At 38.4% G+C, this 22164-nt stretch overlaps 1 protein-coding gene across 1 annotated transcript in view; it reads right to left on the bottom strand.

The window, feature by feature from the left end:
* Nucleotides 1-4607: 4607 nt before the first annotated feature.
* LOC104477431 (uncharacterized) overlaps nt 4608-22164 on the bottom strand; it is a 124926-nt gene continuing 107369 nt past the window's right edge. Inside the window, exons 9-11 of the mRNA XM_086741480.1 lie at nt 15989-16201; nt 5610-5754; nt 4608-4636 (exon numbers count right to left, since the gene is read on the bottom strand). Coding sequence (XP_086597606.1) covers nt 4608-4636; nt 5610-5754; nt 15989-16201 — 387 coding nt within the window. The remainder of the gene's footprint in view (nt 4637-5609; nt 5755-15988; nt 16202-22164) is intronic.

Genomic DNA, 22164 nt, shown 5'->3' with positions numbered 1-22164 from the left:
CGCTATTATATCTAGTTAAGTCAACCTTGTGTTGTTATTTCATATTAGTGTATATGACAGGATTGGCATACTCAGAAAAGATGCATGAGAATCATTATATGTCAGCCAAGAAAATGTAAAAAGGAATTCTGTATTTTGAAAACTAGGTTAAATACCATGTCCTTAAATATTTTGAGAAGAAAATGTTATATTGGTACCAAAAAGAATATGTGTTGGTTTAAGGTTTAAAGAAGTGCTTCAAATAAAGATCTTGTAGAGCAAGAAAAAAAATACAAAAACTTCTGAGTGCATATCTAAGTAGGAGAAGATAGAGAAATGAGAACGAAAACCTGCTGCAGCATAAGAAGGAAGCATTGCTTAAAGGCCTTGTTTTAGAATATATATTGTAAAAGACTGACAATTTTTTTTTTCACAAGGAAATAGTTTTTAAATAAGCCAATATTTTCCATAATATTCTTTCAGATCCAACATCACTATTCTATGCTATTTGTGGAAAGACTTCTGCTGTATAGGACCACACTAATTTCACTAAAGTGTTAAGCATAAGTTAAGCACAAATGGAAAAGGTACATGTTTTGGGCAGATCTCATCATTTTCACAGATCCCTAGAAATTTAAGACCAGAATAAAATTCAAAATGTCTCTAGCTAACCTTTGTACTAAAATAGATGAACTATCTTATCCATGGAGTATGGCTGTTTGCTTTGTCTCAAAAAAAAAAAAAAAACAAAAAACACCCCAGAAATAAGTAGTATTTGCAATAAGTTTAAGTTGATTGTGCCTTATCCTCCCTCCCATGACCAAAGAAAATAACTGATTGTCATGTTTACAATGAATCCCAGAAGCGGTGGCATTTTACTCCATCTAAGAGCTTCTGCAATTATGTACTGACAGGAGATTCTCGGTCCTCATCCTCTTACTTTGTCCCCTACTTCCTACAATTGTCTCTTTATAAAGAAAACTCAAAATAGGATTCCCCAAAGAATGACACCAGGGGAAAAATGAAGGGCTCAAGACAGCTTCACATACAGTCTCCTTAATCTTGTAATTTTGATACCTGAGCTGTAATTTTCTCTGATTTTAATGTTTGATCTTTCTGGTGAGGATGCAGCTGTGGCTCAGACCTTGGGCCACCTCCTGCTTGTGCCATTCCCTGGACTTTTGCTGTGTGGCTCCTGCTAGTGACTCCTGTATAGGAGGAGGCAGCTTAGGAATGGTCTGAGACTGAGATAGGTTTATGACTTCTCACAATTTCCGCATGTTGAGACAGCAGATTTGTCTCCCAATGTCCATTGCTGTGGAGGAAATAACAGTACTGCGTGATATAAAAGTAGCCTTCAATGTCAAAACCTCTTCTGGTGTAAATTCTCCCATGTCCATCATCTTTAACTGAGCAACTAAAAAGTACCTGTGCTGAGGATCAGGCTCCCCATCTCTAGATTATGGGATAATAATATCCTATCAAGGAGATATAAGAGAGAATCAGAAAAGCTCATCAAAATGTTCAGTGACATGGCAGCAGATTTATGAGAAAAAAAAAAAGTCATTATAAAGAAGAAAAAAAAAAAGGAAAGGTCATATTCATTAGTAAGAAAGGAAGACCTAAAGAAGGTACAGGAGATGCAGATATTACACATCTGCCAGCACTTTGGAGTTTTGTTGTTAAGACAAAGGGAGGATTTCTTAGGGCATTTCATTAAAATGAGGTACTGCTTCTCTTTATTTTTACATTTTCAATGTTTTTATTATCATAGCAGTACATCTTCCATTGCTTCCTTAAGCATTAACAGTTGATTTATTTAATAAAACTAAGGACTGAGCATCACTGGAAATACTCCTTCCAATGGAATTCTCTCATGCTGTGATTGGTGAAGTGCTAAGTAATTTGCTTTTAATGCTAGCACACACCACTTAACACTATATTTAACTGAATGATGAAAATCACTCATTTTTCATCCCCTTGCTTAACTGGTGTTCAGTGTAATCTATCTACTGTACTGTGAGCCTAGTGCCAGATATATTCTAACAGACCTTGCTCTCCAATCTACAACAAGCATTTTAATTTTTAATTCATACTTATGTCTTTATCCTTTAATAGAACAGAACTACAGATGGGGAGTATGTTTTAGATAATAAGAGCACAGTAGGTACCTAGGGAAACTACACCACTAAAAGGATTCTTTATTTACACTTTTCACTAATGACTACATATATATAGCTACACAGGAGAAAATTGTTGTAAAGGAACACTGTATAGACAGGCAATTACTATCCAACTACAACTAAGCGTTATGGATTACATTGCTGATAAGAGTACTTCAGAATTTCAAAGCCAATGCCACTCAGTGTATATTGACCAACAACCATGGGAACTCACAGGATGTGATAACCAAAATAAATAGGCAGGATTGTACATTTTAAAAAAAAAAAACAATGTAAGATAAATTTACTTAATATTTAAGCATACTTTCAACTCAGCTTTCAAGAATATGTACAGTTGCAAAATTGTACATCCCAGATCAGATGAAAGTGAGTGGAGACGCGCCAACATAACTGAGGGAATAAAAGTGGTGAATCAAGTCCTTCATGCTGATCAAAGACTCAGGACCAGATCCACATTTGTTAAAAAATCAGCATATTCCTATCAGAATTGAAGGTGTGGTGGCTTCGCACGTAAAGTCAGTCTTGTCATCAGACTAAATAATGGCATGTTACCAACACTGAAGTCAAAATCTCACAGAACTTGATTGGGATACCTTAACTCAGTGGTGGGAAACATAGAATATAATAGTTCCCAAATGAATTTTTACCATTACATTCAGTCACACTCAAAGACAAAACTGAGGCCAAGAAGATGCACAAAGCATGATGCTGCCCACAGTGTGCCATCTTCTTGGTACTGTCACTCATAAGCTGCAGTAGATCACCACCATGAGTCATAGCAGAGGACAGTCATGTACACAAGCAATCCTAGTGGCCTACACTGCATTGCTTGTGTCTTTCACTCATTGTGGGGTAATCAGCATTACCCTGGATGCTGGGGTAATCAGTGAAAAGCATGACTCTGCTCAGGTAGAAAAAATCCACATTAAAATTCTGGGACTGGATGATTTCTCTTCAGCTAGTTTCTTCTTCAATATTAAGTACAACAGTTTAAAGTGTCAACAAGCAAAGCAAACATTAAAAAGGCAATTTTATTCCTGTTATGACAGAGAGGTCATCCAAGTAATATCTGATGCAACAGAACCCACAGAAATCACATCACTTCTACATATTCAGAATATTTTTAACACCATTTCTGTCTGAGTGTAACACATACAAATACAGATGTATGCACATGCATACAAATCAATTAAGAGAAGAAAAAAATAGTGGAAACCAAATTGTTATCTTGCAAACCCAAAGAAAAATTGTTTTCAGGAGTGATATTTTCACATTCAGGTTACTACCTAATCTTATTTAATGATTATTCAGATGGATGAGAACCCTAGATTTAAGTATTGAAATTAATCAACAGTGCTCAAGACATTGGGAAAGATCTTGCAAAGGTAACTGTATCTGAAAAAGTTTTACCATACCCCGAATGATCAAAGGGACACCACAAAAGTATACACATTAGAAAAATGTCACTGATTACTATGTTAATTGATTACAAGTGTTCTATATGAATGATTCAAAATAGCAGGAAGGTAAGACTTTTCCCTTTTTCATCTGCATTTTCAGGACAAAAAGGATCCTAGTGCAGGGCAGACCAAGAGTCAGTGCACTGTCAGTCTGCCCTTTACTTCTGCATTTGCCTATGACTTTGGTGACTTTAGACAAATGACTTCACCTTTCTTGCCTTTGTTCCCCTTTCCACCTTCTCCTTCTGTTGTCTCTCAAAGTCCTTGCCTTCAGGGCATGGACTTCATTTCTTATGCATTTGTATGAAGCCAAACAGAATAGGCACCGACTGGTTCAAACTAATAAGCAATACTTTAATACTAGTAAGAAAGCATGAGGATAACCTCCACGTTGCTTTAAGCTACTGTAGCTCCCAGGGAAGCAGGTCTGACCAATATTAAGACCCCAGCAAAATTTTCTTCTCTGAGCTCTCGTAAATTTTGCAGCCTGTTGGGACTTGGCTACAGAACTGGTGGCATGAAGCCATTATTGTTCCTCTTCTGGGCATCTTCACAGCCTTGCAGTTGCAATAGCATTCTGCTTTGAACAGTTACTGAAAACACTGACAATGTTTTAGTCATGAAACTTGGAAGACAAACCAGCAACATTTTCCCCATCACCACTAGCAGGTACAAGTAAACCTGAAAAAGAAGGAACAAGCAAACCTGAGAAATCTAGGAATATCTCACTATTTGGAAAGGAGAAAAAAAAAAAAAAAAGAAACAATTCTATTTGTATGATCCAATCTGTGATCTGATCCATTGCGTTCACCACACTGAAAACCTTGATGAAGCCACAGAAGAGCTATGAATGGAGCATTTGTAGGACAACACTGTACGCACAGATGTGTGGACATCAGAACCATAAATCCTATCAGATAGTTGCCATACCATGGATGTGGATCAGGATGTAAACAACGCTGTGGACTATGCATTACTGCAGGAATTAGCTCTTGTCAGAGACAACGTAATTTCCTAAAGAGTAGAGAAAAAGATGTAAAGATGTGATATAAACACACAGGCAACAGTGTACCAATGACCTCCCTCCCTCAGCAAGAGGGATACAGGAGCAAGAGCCCATACACTAGATTTATCAATTTTCCTTCAAAAAACTGTGTCTTGTGTGCTCACATGAACTTTCCAAGGTTTCTCTGTCAGCAGACAAGATTACTGTGGATTTAAAAGTAACACAAAGTGCTTTTAACTGAACTTTGCTCCTCAGAAGGCCTCAGGAAACTGACAATGATAGGAGTCAGCTAAGTGCATGGATCCAGTGGAGCCAGATGTGCTACTGAGACCCTAGGTAAGGAGCAAGAGGAAATTGATATCTTGCCATAATAGTGATGTATGTCTAAGGATACCCAGTGTGTTCTGTAATTCTCTGTAATCAAACACCCTGATACTACCTTTGACCAGCAGCAACGTCACTTAGCAACTTGACGTACATGGGCACGTTCCACGCTGCATGTGCCTCTCTAGGCACTCAAAGGGGTCCAGTGGCTCTCAGTACACAGTGGAAAACACAATGTAAGTCTCAGAGATTGGGACTTTTGCACTCAGATCAATAAGTGTGGACGCATACCTAATTATGTATAAAGTAGATTATTTAAGCCTGCCCTCAGCATACTTTAAACGTTAGCCCTTGCTCCAGACAGATTGCTCTGGATTGCGCTATTGTACTGAGTTTCTGAACAGAAAGTGTGACAGTGTTTGGGTGAATGATAACTCTTCAGCCTTTAGGACTCTTGCAACAGACTTATGAAACTACCCAATGATGAAGACCCACTGGAAAACACAACTGTGAAATTTCAGCTCTAACTGGTCACACCCTAGTCTTTCCAAGAGAAATTGTGTTTTCAAATTATCCGTTTTCTCCTATCCCTCCCATGGTTTTATACTTAGGTATCAGCATTGTTTTTCAGCTAGGTACAGAAATTGAAAATAATACCTTTCCACCTTGCTGTACTCTTTTTCCTTTCCCTGAGCTTGCTACTTGAAGATGTATGCAGCATGTTGTCCATTTCACTCACACGTTCCTGGGCTGTGTTCATTTCATTACACAATAGACTTTCTTCAGTAATATCACCAAATGCCTGAAAAACAGAATGGACAAAACCAACATATTATTATGGCAGCGTTCAGTGAAATATCAGAGGGAACTTTGACTTTGATTACACTTCCCCACCTCTCTCTTCTTGCTTTCAAAATATTGAGGCTTAGAAGCTTTCATGTGTGTGAAATTTTATTCTGTCATACTAATAACCCAGCTTTACAGCAGCTTACAGTTTAGTTTTCATGGTTCAGTTCCACTCCTAGGCTTATAATAATTTTTCTAACAGCTCTGCCAAAACATTATAAAGTAAAAGTTACTGTAAATGTATTCACTAATACAGATAGAGCAGTGAGATTAGCAATTTAAACACATGTGAAATGTGAATTCGCCTAATTTTTCTCAGACTCTAAATGCTTTAGTAAAACAGTGGAATGGGGATTTTTACGCCCGTTGCTTTTAATAATTTCTTCTTATGATGTCCTTGACACATGGGGAAGATTTGAGTGAATAAAGAATAGACCTTCAAAGAAGAAAATCATGGCCATGAGGAGGAGATGATGTGTTATAGGACTGGAAACTGGTTGTAAAGCCAAGATACTGCATCAGATCCAGCTCAGTTCATTAGCAGTTACCACATCGCATGTCAGATCCTCAGCTTGCGTCATGTGGGTGGCATTTTGCACAAGAGTGCCCTGGCTCCAATTGTTTTCACTTTCTGGAATGCCCATATAAGAGAAATGTTGCTGAGATGAATGTGAACAGAAATCAAATTTCAGACACTGAGAAGTAACAGAGCCTCAGCTCTGTCTCAGCTGCTATTACGCAAACGCTAGCATGGAAAAAGTAGATTGTCCCAGTAATACTGTAATGTTTCAATGAATTCTGCTGTTCTCAACTTGGTTTAAGATAACTGTAACAAATTATACAAACATTGGTTTATGTACAGGAGTAATCTCTAATTTCTATTGTGCTTTTTTGTATTTTTATATTCTGTCCGATGACACATCTTAAAATCTTTGTTGTACTTCTGAGTTTGATAAGCTAGGAAGCTGGGAAGTGCTATTACCTCTGGAACAGGGGGATACAGGCAAAGTAGGGGATATTCCCTACCTCACGTAAAAAACTGTAATTGAACATTGGAGTGGTCTTGTTCATCCCACATCCTAGGCAAGTTTCTTCGTAGCTGGCTGGTCTTTGTTCCTAGCTAGGTACCACTTAGGCAGAACACCTACTACTTTATTTTTAGTTTTATTCTTTTACACTAAGAGATAGTCCAGTTTCAGGTTTTCCTAATCTGTTTCTCTCATGGCATGAAAAACCTTCAGGGCACATCGGGCAAAGATACAACGCCATGGTAGGGCTTCATAGCAATGCTTTTGCAAAACACGAAGTCAAGACAACAGAAGACAAAAAGAGGGCCTATAGCATCAGTGAGCTAATAGAAATAGAAATATTTTTCCTGTTGCAATCTGAGAAAAAAATTAGGAAATATCATCAGGGTATACCTAGAGATTTAATACTAATAACCCAGAAGATGGAACACTAATTTTTATGTTTCTACGCCAAAAAAAAAAAAAAAAAAAAAGAAGATACAGAGGATAGTTATAACTCACTGGAAAAGCCTCTTTGTTGGTGTTGGTTAACACATACTGAAAGCTCTTTCAAATCTGACAGTTGATATACCCAGCATGCCTGACCAAAGCAACAGAAACCCTCTGCTACACTTACAGTGCTATCCTTTACTTGTTGACTTTAAATTGAAGCTTGTATGGATATGTCAGGTTTTTAGACTTGATCAGATGTTGTGCAGAGTTCTGTTCTTAAATTAACGACAAAGTTGTTTCTGAGAGTGACTTAATAGCAGTAACCTTACGGTTAATCAATCGTGTAGTAAAGTTCACTGTGCACTTACTGCAGTGTAATTATAAAGTGAGCAAAAATATAATTGATGCATTTTGTCAATCTGTGTAGCTGCAAGGTACTTTTTCAAAGGTTATTTTTTTTATTTGTATAAAGTAAGTTAATGCTGTTTCGGCAATTATCCTTTGACTTCAGAGATTTTACTGCTAATTCAGGTAAAACTACGTGGTGATGAATAAAGATTGTAAGCATTTAAGAGTACAAAATACGTTCTGTAGCAATCAGTGGCTGTACCCTCGCAGCATAAAGTCATTCAGAAAATCACTTAAAATACAGCAAATCTGGCTGTTTAAAGTGTGCTGTAACCAAAAGGGAAGAGTTTCAATACAAAATAACACTTTTAAAGTACCTCTTAATTATTAAAGTATCTCTTAATTATTAAAGTATCTCTTAATTATCGGCACTGGTGTTTGTTACACAGCACTACTACAGTGATATGACAACATATTTTCCCATGGCCATTGGCTCAGACTGAATGCCTGCTCTTTGGCAAAACTTGCTCCCATCCCTTCTGTGAACATCCAAATGAAACAGTTCTAATTCCTCAGGCCCCCATGGAAAAATAAATGTAAATATCTATGCCCATAAAATATTTGTGTATGTGTTGGCTAGGTGTGTAACCCTTGCTTTTCATCTCGTTCTCTGCCAGTAATAAAGAAGCCAGCATGATGTAAAATTGCATATTCACATAGAGGAGAAGAAGGCTATAATGCTACACTGTAGGTATTTCTGTCATTTTCTTGTTATCTGAAAGCCTGTTCATCCTGCTGAAAGCCCATGGTGGACCTGTCTCATCGCTTTCCTGCTCCTTCTATTGGACCTCAGCCTCCATCACAGATAGGCAGGACATGGCATTTTGATGGAAATACATCTTTTTCCCCGAGACTCTGTGAGTTCCTGGAGTGGAGAGCAGATCACACCTGGGATTTGGAGAAAACTGGAGAGGGGAGAAATGGCCACATGCTGCAAGGCTGCCTCCTACATTTTCATCCTGCTGCATGCATGTCCTGGTTTCAGCTGGGATGGAGCTAATTTTCTTCTCAGAAGCTGCTGTGTTTTGGATTTAGTATGGGATTTGGTATACAAAGAATGCTGATGAACACACTGATGTTATGAGTTATTGCTAAAGAGATCAAGGACACTTTCCAGCTTCCCAGGTTTGCTAACGTGCAGGTGCAGGAAGCTGGGAGAGGTATAGCCTGAACAACTTACCCAAACTGCCCAAAGAGAGTATTCCATGCCTTAGACATCATGCTCAGTATAGTACATAAGTAGAGGTGGGCTGGTGAACTGACTGGCTTTTCTCTCACTGTTTGGAATTGTTCTGGGATCATTTTCGGTTTTTCTGTTCCATGATTGCTGCTTGGGACGGGCTGTAACAGTCATTGAGTCATTGAGTGGTGAGACAGGATGCATCATTCATTTTGTATATTTTATTATTCCTATTATTATTATCATTATTGATATATATATTATATTTTCCTCTGCTGTCCTAGTAAACTGTCTTCATGTTTTTATGTCTTTACAAAACCCATGAGTTTTCTTTTCTTCCCAATTCTCTCCCTCATCCCCTGGGGAGGAAGAAGGGGAGCAAGAGGCTGTGTGGTACTCAATTGCTTACTGAGGTTAAAATACAACAATGCAGCAGCATAGCCTAGGCAGTAGTTGATAATCTTTAGAGATTAACAATTGCTAGTCACAGCTTCCATTTAAGACTATGCCTCAATTTACTGAAAAATGTAAGGTCTTAATCTTATACTTGAAAGGGTAAACAATCCGAAACAGAATGTATGGAGACGCAATTTCTACTCAGTTGAGACACAGTGTGTGCATTCCTCTTCATCTGCAGCAAATGGGTTGGTTTGGCCATCACAAGGGAGCAACAGGCTGGGTCCATTTCAGGACAGCATTCACACGTCACATGTGAGATGAGCTGGATCAATTTAAGAGAAAAGCATACACATGCAAGATTTCTCCAGGAAAAATCTTTTTCTTGCTCTCATCTTTTCAGTGGAGTGGAAAGAACCACCTGGACAGTTTGTTTCTTAAACTGATTATCTTTAATTGAATTATACCATTAAAGGAGAAATATATACTGGTGAAGGTAACTTAAAACAGTCTGGTTTACTTCTCATTTTCAGAAGAACTAGCAACACTGCCATGAACCTCAACTAAAGACTGTATCAATTTGATTGTCTGTGCCCATGGGAGCATCCTTTTATCATGTGTGATTCCCAACTGAATCTCAATGTATGATGAGAGGGATCATCCTCCCGTTGAATGAAGTTGCAAAATATTACTTGCCTTTGTCGGGACAAGATTAGATGTCAGAATTAGGTGGGTAGCATGTGGTGAAGCCTATTCAGCTCAAGAGTATGTGCACACATGCATGCATTAATGTGGGTGGAATCCCTCTTGTAACGGATAAACCTTTGCTGTTAATCCCTAGTGGTACCAGGATCTCCAGGAAACCAACTCATTGTAAACTGGCCGTGTTTGTGGATGACATGGCATGATGCTGCTGAAGCCAACAGATGTGGGTCAGTTTACACCAACTAATTACACTTGGTCAGCTTCTCCCCAGCCAAGAAGTCCTCACACACTCACCTCAGCTGATCCAGCTTAATGTTTGGAAAGGCCAGAGATTTCCTGACCCCTCCGCAGGGTCTGGTGAGAAGATGAAGCCATATGATGATGAAGACATTAGGTAGTGTATCAACCTCAGCTACTGAGCTAGAGCAATCCTCCCTCTTTCCCTTCTCCATAAATCTTTAGTGACCACTGCAGTAAGACTCGTTACGAAAACAGTGTGTAGGGCTTTTGTGGTAAACTTGGCCAATTAATTTCCTTAATTATGTTAGAACAGAAAAATCTGCAGTCAGATACATGCATAAACTCCGCTGGAGTCAGCTGCATGCCTTATGCACATATGGAAAAAAAAACAGAGACCAATATTCATAGTAACATTGCGTGTACATAAATAATTTGTGGAATTAAGAATAAAACATGAGGCAATTTGTTGATTTGCCCAGGGAATATATGGGAGCAACAAATGTGTAGATTATTCTAAGGTTGTTTTTTAGTGTCATTATCAGATCCAAGAACTGCATATAAAAGCATGCAGTCCTTCACATGCTAAAAGTATAGTTTGCTCAAACAATTGTAAAATATTCAATATTCTTAAGATTAAATATCTGAATATTGCTTCTGAAGGAACAGCTGTCAGCTTAAATCTGAAGTCTAGTTTGTTTACTGTCTGTATTTTATATCTGTTACAAAATGACACCAAATGGCAATAAAACTGTTGTAAGTATTCTACTGGGGAATATAAATGCCCTTTGGTTACAGTGTACATATCTTTATACATAATTCCAGTATATTTTCCTTAGAATTATGTTAAATATGTAAAAAGCCTTTTCTCATAAAGGTAAAAATGCTAGATGTTTCCAAGCTGTAATTTAGCATTAGTGTCAAGATTGCTTCAGAAAATAAGCTACAGTTACTGTTTCATTCTTTTTAAGTGTCACTCAGCATACCATATCTGATCTTGTATTCAAAATAAACTTATATGATTTTATTCACTTTTCCAGAAGTGCAAGAGAGTTTAGACATAATTTATAGCATATGGATTGATGTAAATAGCTTAAACTAAGTAATTGGCTAGTCACCTATGCTGTCTTATCCTATTACTACTAGGTACTTTTCAAGTAATTAGAGAAAACAGATCTCTTTTATCCAGTTAGTTTAAATTGGATGAATCCTTGACATTTGTGTAGGTTTATTTGATAGATAAAATCTTACTATACAAAAAGTTTCTCTCCACTGCAGAGGCTTACTAGGCCTGTAATAAGAAACTGATTTTTTTTCTGAGTTCAAGTGACTTATCTTTGCCCTTTTAATAAGAAATCAACTCCAGTTAGTGAAAGTCGAGATAAAAATCACTGAGTTGGTGTTATCACCATGTAGACAGCAAGCACGTACCACTATCATTAACTTTTCTGTGAATGGATTTCAAATACATTTAAAATGCTAAAACTCAATAATTTCCTGTATATTATAATAACACAAGATTAATGAATAAGGGAAAGCATGAAAAGTGATTTATTTTGGGAAGGTCATTCCTTGGTTAGCCAACACCTAAATTGAATACTATAAAGGAGAAATATTATAGTAAAAAGTAAAATGGGTTTTACTGCATGTGAATTCTTTGAGTTTTACAATGCTTATGATAAAAGGACTGCACTTAGAAGTTTAACCTCTATAATTTTTATGCTGCACGTTTTTAAAAAAATCTTTTTATTTAACATTTCTAGGGCAATTTATACATGTCACCTTGTACTTAATATTCCTTTTAAAACAGTTATTTTTGCCTCATGATTATGAAACCTATAAAACTGCTTTACATACCAGACATGAAATTCTAGTTATAGCAGCAAAGTTGGACCTTTAATGGTAATACCATATTTAAAGAAATAAGTATTTTAAATAAGTTATTGCATAGAGAGACATTTATTCCTGGCTAGTGTACTCCTGCACATAGCACTTACAAACTGGCCTTACTTACTGTAAAAAAAAAAAAGGAAGCTATTATTAAAGTGAGTGTTTTGACTCCTTGGCTTAAATGAATTTCACACTTAAATGCTTTGCTGAATTAAGGCTACAAGAAAATCTTGCTTTCACTGAAGTAAAAAAAAAGAGTAGGATAAGGTTGCGAACATAATGTAAAATCCTTATGAGCATCCAAGGACTTTAAAGCAAGATTATGCAAAATTCCTTTTACGACTGTCGAAGAGTATCTGCAGATGCAGAAACGTATCTGAGGCTGAAGTCACTAGGAGTTGAACACATGAATTTGAAGAAGAACTTGGCCCAGTGATTTATATAGCATTCTCATATCAGTGTGTTTGATGACATATACTGCCACCCCAATAACCCAGAGCTCGCTAGCCTGCACACAACCTCAGTTAGCTGAATGCTAAGAACCTACTCCTCATGCTGGCAGTACCCTGTCAACAATATCTACATTTGCATATGCTTTTTACAGTTATTTTAATTTCTGTGTTGTTTTCTGCCAATTAGCTTGTTTCCTCCTATTATTAATATGCACATATTATTTCTGAAGGACGCCTACCATTATTAGCAACCATTATGCTGTAATGGCACAAAACATTACACATGCAATGGAGAGATATTAGTCCCCAAATGCTTGAATTAGGGAGGTTCCAATGCAGTAACTAGGAATAGGTGCTACAGCCCTTTCAGGTGTAACTTCGGAAAGAAAATGAAATTAAAAAGTCAAAGAGTTTCCACGTTGCATTCTTCAGAGATATATGCCTTCAAATTTTCTTAATAAAAGTCAACAAACAAACAAAAAGTTACACTGAAATAATTACATTTTCACTCTCAATAGATTACTGTAATAAAAAGCATGACTTTTGCAGGAAGAAGGGGCATGTAACCCCTGGTACCTAGATGCTGTTGAATTACTCCTAGTGTTCTGCAGTTGTACAATAGCACTAGCCCACCCAAAAGACAGGAAACAGAAGTGAAAAACAGTTATTTTCTTGCTCTGTGGACTCTGCAGACAAGGTAGATGTATATATGAAGGTAGGACTCGTCACAGTTGCCACAGACCTCCCCTGTTCCTACAGACTGTGTTCCTACAGTTGCAAGAGAGCACTTCATACAAATATCTTGTCTCTGGTGAGGATAAAGAGGCTTGCTGATCATGAAGAAAGAGGAAAGGCAACTGTTCTTCCTACGACAGGGACAGAATAGGTGACAATGCCTGCCCTCATCACTGTGGAAGAACAGTCCTCCCTCCTTCATCAGTGCTGGTAGGGTGAGGAGGGGAATGAAAAGAAAAAGGGAAGGCTGTCTTGTTTCTTCTCATGAAGTGTTGTACTCATTCTGGCAGAAAACAGGTAAGATTATGAAATCAGATTATGTAGGTAAACTTCTGGAAGAGAGAAGTCTTATTCACACCAAAGGGTGATCCAAATAAATACCTGTAAAATGACAATGAATAAATTGAAGATGGAGAATAAGAAGAAACTTCTGACCTAATAGACTGTAAGGATCCAGAAAAATCTTTCCATTGAATCACTGGGGACAAAATACCTAAACTACACTTGGTTTAGGTAAACTAAACTACCTGAATCTTTAGGATTAGCTCTAAATATTCAAACTGAAAATGCTTATACACAATGACTTGTCCACAGAAGCAGCAGACAGGACAGATTATCCCAAGAAGCCCATATAGTCTTCATTTCCTACATCCTTTAAAGCTACACTTAAGGTTGCAATGCAACCTTTTAGCTCCAAAATTGTTTTCTAACCTCACTCAAGTACCACTGCTTGTCTAGCTGCAGCAGAGGTAAAAACCTGTTTCTGAGGGGAGCAACCACAGCAAGCGATGAAGCTCAGGTGTATTGCCCCATGGCAGCAAACTTCTCACTAGCCAGTGTATAGTTTTAAAATTCATTAACTTACAGAATATTCCTAATTTGGAACTGAAGTAGAAAGACTTGACCTATAAAATACACAAATGTATAATTACATCCATTACCAGCTAAATGTAAGATCTGTACATAAGTTTTACTGCAATTATTAGTTAAGCACATTTCTTATATGTAATTGTATTTAGGTCTACAAGTAAAAATGCTGTCAAGTATGAATTAATTCCTAAATTACATGTGCAGCTTTCAAGATAATGACGTAAGACTTAGCAATGTAGATTTTAAGGATAGACTATGTTGTGATCTGGTGTGGGAAACTGTACAGAATTGGCTTGAGCCACCCACATTGTGCAGTGGTCACTTTGTGGATGCTGATCAAAATCAGTTGAGAAGCTGGAAGCCTCCGAGAAGATCACCTGGGAAGACAAAATTACATTCTATGGAAATGCATTTCTCCTCTCTCAGACATACAAAAGGGATTAATGAACTGAACCGGTGCACTGGGTTAAGATTGCCTCGGGTGTTCAAAGCCCCTCCTTCCACAGCCTTGTGGAAGCTGAGCGAAACCTCTCGGCTAAAAAGCTGAGAAGAACTTAATTGGGAAAAAAACATTCTGCAAAGAGCTACTGTCTGTAACAGGCAGAAAGTAGGAACGGGTCTGCATTGTTGACTTCAAACAGGGAAAAGGTGTTCTACCAAAAATCTAGCCAATGATTTGTATGAGGAACTCTTTAACAGACTTAGGCATGGACATGGATTTGCCAATTTCTTTGTTTTAATAATTCAGTTCTACCTCATGTAGGCCACATGCCTTCTCTTGTGTTCTTTGGCCAGCTCTAAGACTCTGATGTCTTCACTCTGGTGAATCACAAGTTCCTGGGGCAGAAAATTATGTTTGGATTCCTTGAGGACAGTTTCCTTTAAATTAAATTTTCTTTAAAAAGCCAAGCAGGGCAAAGACATTAAAAATAAAATCTTTTCATTAAGAAAACAGCCTTGAAACTTTAACCAAAGGAGCAGAAGCAACATTTGCCTTATGCTGGAAAGATGTACTTAAATCTTCACCTTAGAAGCAAGCAGCTGAAAACTTTGTACTTTTCACTTCAGCATCATTTGTGCCAGTTTTCTCTGGTAAACAGACCTGTGTGATGATGCTCCCACTTCTTGTCTGGGTAGGTAAAGTAATATTCTTTCACTCTACTTTCTCTCAGATGCCAATTTTTTTTTTTTTTAAAGCTCACTCAACACAAAACCAAAGGCAACAAGGAAATGTACTTTTTTTCTAAGCACTTAGAACAAAATTGACAATGCAATGAACAAAATGCAGCCTATGAAATGAGTAATGGGTGATACTTCTTTTTAATACCATCCTGCATTGTATTTTAGTGCACAAGTGCTAAAAATCTAACAATATCCAGGATTCAGTCTAAAACTTGCAAGATGCCAGTAAGTAATCTACCCATGCCTTAGCACTGTGGATCTGAGGAAAAACTAAGTGACTGGCCATACCTGTAGTACTAGCTGTATAATAAATGTGCACAATAGTTACATTATACATACTTTATATATAGTAATTCCCATACAGAATGACTTTATGTGGTTCTAAGCAATATGTATTTATAAATAATCTCTATGTGTGAAGTTTCAATGTATATCTTATGTAATCGTCTTTAAATGGCTCTATAAAGAACACTAAACTGCTAGTTTGCACTGCAAATGCATTAACTCATTGATTTTACACTACTGTTTAGGAGCGAGGTCTTCCTACGGAAGACTTCAGCGCATATTTTGTGGAGGGTCAGGCGGGTCTATTTTCCCCCTTTTGACGCCAGCCCGCCTCTGAAGTGCACCCCTTTGCCTCCAGACCTCGCCAGTGAGGACTCGGCTTGGACCTACCTCCACGATCGCCCCATCCGGCAGCCTGAGGAAGCGCCGGTAGAGCTGCTGGAAGCCGCTGAGGTGAAGCGTGTAGATGGAGAGCTGAACGGTGGTGCTACCTCCCCAGGTCGCCGCGGAGTCAGGGATTTCATCCCGCTGCTCCTGGAGGTCACAGCTGGAGACACCGGGCTTGCCGGCGGGGTCCTTCCAGATGTAATCAGACACTGCCACCTAGTGAGACAGAAGGGCCCCCCTCCCCCTAAACACACGCACACAGAGAGTCTCCCCCCCCACCACCCCCCACCAAAGGAACATATTTAATTAACTTCTGGCAAAAGCTTAACCGATTTTAAACGATTTTACAATAAATCTGCAAAGCCTGTGCCATATGCAGTGCTTGAACACAGTTCTCTACTACATATTTTTTTATGACATAGATCTAAATAGAGGAGATAGAGAAATCCCCAGTGTATATTCTATAAAGTTAATTCTGCACAGATGAAGCTGTAATTGACTCCCGTATTAACCAAAAGTAGGGAGATCAAGCAGGGTAGGTTAAACAATAAAATGGCAATGCTGATTAAAAAAAAAGAAAGCTTTCCGAGGATTTCATGAACGAGTATTTGTATTTCTCTCTGAGAAGCCTTTGTGCCTCTACCCACAAGCACTTTTTAATCTCTGATCTCTGTATAGTATTAAAATAACCTTGTGCTGCTAACGGAATTGTAGATGAGGCAGAGCAAATAAGGTGTATTTTAGCGTGCTGTATAAAGCTAGTTTATTGACACAGTTACCTAGTTTCCTGGTTTGCTCTAAACACATTTGCTTGGGTAGGTTTTGTACCTCCTCCCAGTGTCAGTCGGAATTTCCATTTAACCTTTTCATGGTAATTCTTTACACAGGCTGAGCAGAATTCAAGACTTCCGATGGATCGTAGCACACAGTTTAAGCACCCCTTATCCTTAACTAGAACTGATGATGAGAAGCATTATTTTTATACTCCCACTGAAGTGCAAGCTTTTTAACCCTTCACTTTCGCAAGACTTTTGCCTCACTTATTTTCTCCCATGAGATGCTACCCCTATTTACAGCAGGAAGGGATTTCTGATATTGTTATATCCTTACAATAAACTGCTAAGCACTTCTCAAACTCTTATACTTAATGCAGAGGAAAAAGCTTTTTTGCTGGTCTAGCACATGCCTTTTCTTTCAGCGTGCATTAAGACAGGTGCATCAAAACCTTCTTTTGCACAGTTTTGCGTTTTCTTTTTGCTGAAATGAAGAGCTCAGATTCTTACAAGAGATCCCAAAATCATCAGATACAATTTTTTCCTCCCACTTGGGAACAGTTAGATTTAGCTCAGTTTGCTCGTGTTTCAGTTCACTTTTCCTCAGCTGTTCTTACGCATTATGAGGAATCCCATAACCAGCACAGTGTGCCAACGCCACAATCCTGACGCGCATGCTGCTATTCTGAGCAACTGCCTTAGAAGAAGATTGGTTTTAGGTGAGTTAAGAAAGCAAGAACACGCACTGGAAATTATCTCCAACTCTTTTCCAGGAGTGACAGAACAATAGGAAACATCATTTTAGTGCCAGCTTTCATTTGCATCAGTCCTAAACAATTTCATACATTTTAAAACAAGGAAAGGTAATCTGAAATTTAAGGTAAAATATGCACAATCTGAATTTCCCACACCAAAGTCTCTGGGGTTAAAAGGCTTTTGTTCAGAACAACTTGCTAGGAACACACAGCACCTACAAAGACAGAACAAGCCCTGCATTTTCTTGTGCCTACAACAGAAACATGTCTTATGCGCCTGCCGTAGGCAGTGGCTCCGTAAGAATTAAGGTGGCTAAAGCTCTCATGACAGTGGAAAGGCAGCTTTTGTTGGGACACTGCTGGCCAAAGCAGGGACAAGCAGCTGCAAAAGCTGCCACACCGCAGCTCTTGAAATGGGAACAAAGACCCCACCACGGTTACCTTCCTCTCTCATCCCAGTGTTTTCAGAACCAAGAGCTCTGACCTGTCCAGTCAGGAGCACCAAACCCTTCCCTGCATTGTGTCCTCTCCCTGATCTATGACTTAGGGAAGAGAAATGGCTGGGACAGGCTCAGTCTGCAGGGGATCCACACAGCACACGGGATGAACTCTGTCGTGATCCTCCTTTTATGCTAGATGCATTTTCCCCTGTACTGCTTGCTTGCTTTCTTCAGAGTGTTTTCTTCCCTCCTGAATCAATCCCACACATTCCCCTCCTTCTTCTCTAAGACCTTCATCTTAGCTCACTTTCATTAAATCTGCTTGTCCTTTTGTGTTTGTCCCTACCAACAAGTAGGGGGGTTTATTTACCATGTGTCTTGCAAGCCACGGGTCATTCACTGTGAACACTGTATCCTTCTCTGCAGCTCTGTTTTGCCCATTTGAGCTGTGAGCTCTGGAGGGAAATACATGCTTACTTGTCCAGCACAGAGGACAGCAAGGACCTTAGACTACCTTCACACAAGTAAATTACCACACATATTTTCAATCAGTGCCAGAGCTGAGAGTAATTTACAGCATATAATTACCATGCTGGAAGCCAGAGCCACGTCACTCAAACCTTTGTGCCTGCCAGGGCAAAGACCTCCTTCAGGAGTTCCCAGCTCTGGGTTGTTCCATATACATATGGGACCAGGTACGACATCAGGAGCCTCTGCCTTGCCACCCACCCCGAGAGCAGATAGATCTGCAGGGCAGTGGGCGTTAACAACCCCACCAGATCTGTTGTCACATTTCAAGATCTGGCAAACTCCCTCTAAGGACACTTACGTGACTAGCCAAGAGAATGTGACAATATTGATTGGTGTGTACTCCCCTCCCTAAAAGTACAGCCTCATCATCAGAAAACTTAGAGTTTAAAAACACCACCAAAACTGATGGTGCTGTGCTAAGTTGCATTACCTGGGGCCGGGGTAATCAGAAGTAGAAAGGAGGAAAATGGGATACTTGGCTGGAGCATCACTCATTCACCCTTCCTCAAAGTCATCTGGTAGCATGAATTTGCCTGAAGGCAAACTCTGCAATATGCAGTGGGATGTAGCAGCTGAAAACCAACCCTGGAAAAGGAAAGAGGAGTGCTGGAGGTAGCTGTGGACTTAGACACCCCAGCTCTGAAGGGCTGTTCAATTCCCTCCTTGCTAGCTCCATCTTAAAGTATTTGGCAGATGAACGTCCACTGCATTGAAATTTTCAAAACACATTTCTGTGAAGTGATAGGTCACTAGAGAGCTCCTGTGGCCTACATAACCTGAAGTAAGCTCCAAAAGTAAACTCTACTGTCATCTGAAATTTCTATCATTAAGTTAATCAAAAATGTCCATTCATTTCTACAGGAATACAATGTGAGTTAATAAATCCACTGAGACAGGCTAGTCAAGAGACTGTGCATATAGGACATGTCAGAGGAACTGAAGTTAGCTATGATCTAGATTCACAAGGGCTGACAAGAAACCACAAAATGCCAGAGCCGTGTACAGTAATCCTTAAATGAAATTCATCTTTCAGAAGAAAAACACATTAAGGATGGTAATTCAATGATAAAAGAGGCAGGCCGGAACAGGTTCAAATGCTGGATATTTCACAACATAACTTAATTAAAGCAGGAGTGTGAGGCTGTTAATCGCTTTATAATAGTTCAGTTTGAAATGAGGTCTGATGTGAATGCCCTTATTTTATTTGTTTATATTACTATAACAAAATGTTACATCGGCCTAACACAAATACACAGTTTTCATTGGTCTTTATTGGCTTTTTCTCCTTTCAATGCTCCTGTCTTTGTGCAAGCATGCAAAAGTAGGAACTGGGAGGAAGGGTCATAAATTTAGGTCAGATCAGATGATTCAGTAAGTCTCATGTGGGTTTAAGTCTTATTAATAATTTTAATACATTCTTCCTTGACAACAATGATTTCAGTCACTGCTTCTTTAACGTACAGTGTGACGTAAAAATACACTGATTTTTAAAGGAATGGAATGTGTTTCTCGTACAAAGAAGGTAAATTACGTCACCCTTTGGAAATTACAGTACATAACCTAGAACAAAAGACAAAAATACATTTGTAAGTAAAAATACAAATGTACTTTGTTGTATAACTATATCATGCCATACCAAGTGTATAGAAATATGTTATTGAAGTAGAACACGATAACATTTTATATACAAATATATTACTAAATGTATATTTATAAATATATTACACACATTAAACACAGTCAATTAATATTTTCAAGGTCAGGGTACAGAAAAAGCCGTGCTACTGTGTAAAGGTTTTTAAAATGAGATTTTCTATTGTTTGACAGCTTTTGTAAAAGAAGAAAGGAAAAAATAATTCCTCAGATTTTCTGAGCTACATTGGGAATGAGTGGGAGACTGACTTTTAGGACCTTAAAAAAAGACATTAACCTAAAAATATCTTTTAAAAGCTGAGAAATATACATATCCATGTGTATCCAAACACTTTATTATGAGTATCAGTGATTCTTAACTGCTTGCAACATTATTACTAGCAATGTCATGTGAATCAATTCCAGCTTTATGCATTGCAAAATGTTTAAAATTTTTTTGAAAGTAGTATTCAACGAAAATGCATAAAATGAGCAATATGGACCAAACCAACCAACTGAGAATAGGCAGAACTGCGAGCTAGTCATGACAAATAATTAGTGAAAATTACAAGCTGTTAACTTTGGGAAAAAGGGCAAAAGTGTTGAAATTCTATAAAAAAAAAGGCATCAAAAGTTGAGTGTGCTGTATTTACTTCAAGTAACTTTCATAAACATGGTAAGTGCATTTTCTGTGGTGAGAGTTGTAAATATGGGAATTGCTGTCCTGGAGGCAATCTTTGCTAAACCGGTGCAGCTCTACAATTAAAAAAAACCCAAAAGTTGGCTAGTATTAACCTCCAAGGGAAGCTCAGCATCCCTTAAGTATTGCAAACTCCATTTCTGACATGCAATTGCTAAAAACCTTGCTAGCAACTCCAAGAAAAGAAGAATTTACACAAACATGCCTAAAAACACTCTTGCTGCCCGTGTTAAGGCACCTTGGTGGCAATCAGTTCCAGGTGAGGCTACTACTGAACCTCATGCAGAACTAACTGTGACAATGTGGAAGATTTTCAAGACATTGCAGGAAGGATGGAGTATAAAAAGTTAAAATGAACTCAGTTTGAATAAATTGTGAAATTGGAGAAACGGAAAGCAAAGGCATGAACAAGAGAATCCATTAGGACTGCCAAAAGTCACACCGTCATGAAAAAGTCATGACCAGTTACACCAATGCCCCTCATATTTAATCCTAAATCACAGAATCATAGAATAGTTTGGGTTGGAAGGGACCTTTAAATGTCATCTAGTCCAACTCCCCTGCAAGGAGAAGAGACATCTTCAACTAGATCCGGTATAAATATAAGTATATGCACATATTTATACATATACAGCTTACTTTGGTGGAGTGATAGAATGCACTCCTGTGCCTGGGGCAATAATGAAGCATGTAAATGTCTTGGGTTAGCAAAGGCCTTTGGTCTGCTGTTGGCAGAGGAGCTCTGCCAGGCATACGTGACTTAACAGTTGTACTCTGACGTACTGAGCTGGATCAGCGGCAAACACCTTCAAACCAGTGCAATATCCCCACCTACAACTGCCTGTAGTAACTCTGCAGATAGATAACTTGTTTCTAAATCGTCCTATTTGTAAACATAATGGACCAACATAATGGACCAGTAGTATCTGGGAATTGTTTATTTCAGTCAAATTACAAATGCCTGAAGCACTATTGTTACAATCTTCCCTGATTTATTTAATAAACTGACATGGACAGACTGAATGATGAAAATAACCATATACAGAGAATAACCTCTTTGTAAATGACTGAGGAGAAATCCCAGAATAGATTTATAGCAAGCTGCTCGGCATTGTAACACTAGGAAACAGCAGAGGGTCTTTTTGTTCTTGAATTGCAATAGCATCATGTTTATGGATATGCCCAAATGAACAGCAATGCAGATCTTTTCTAGATGATTTTGATCTCCTGCTTTTAGATGTTACAAAATACAGTTACATATTTCTTAGCCACCATGAATCCATTGCTAGTCTAGCCTGCTGCTTACCATCCCATCATTTCAGATCTAAGTCTTACATGGTTTTAAGTC

The sequence above is a fragment of the Chlamydotis macqueenii genome, chromosome 2 (genome assembly GCF_036417535.1).
Source record: "Chlamydotis macqueenii isolate bChlMac1 chromosome 2, bChlMac1.mat, whole genome shotgun sequence".
Taxonomy (NCBI): domain Eukaryota; kingdom Metazoa; phylum Chordata; class Aves; order Otidiformes; family Otididae; genus Chlamydotis; species Chlamydotis macqueenii.
The sequence above is the reverse complement of the archived record's forward strand: the minus strand, read 5'-3'. Positions and strand labels throughout refer to the sequence as shown.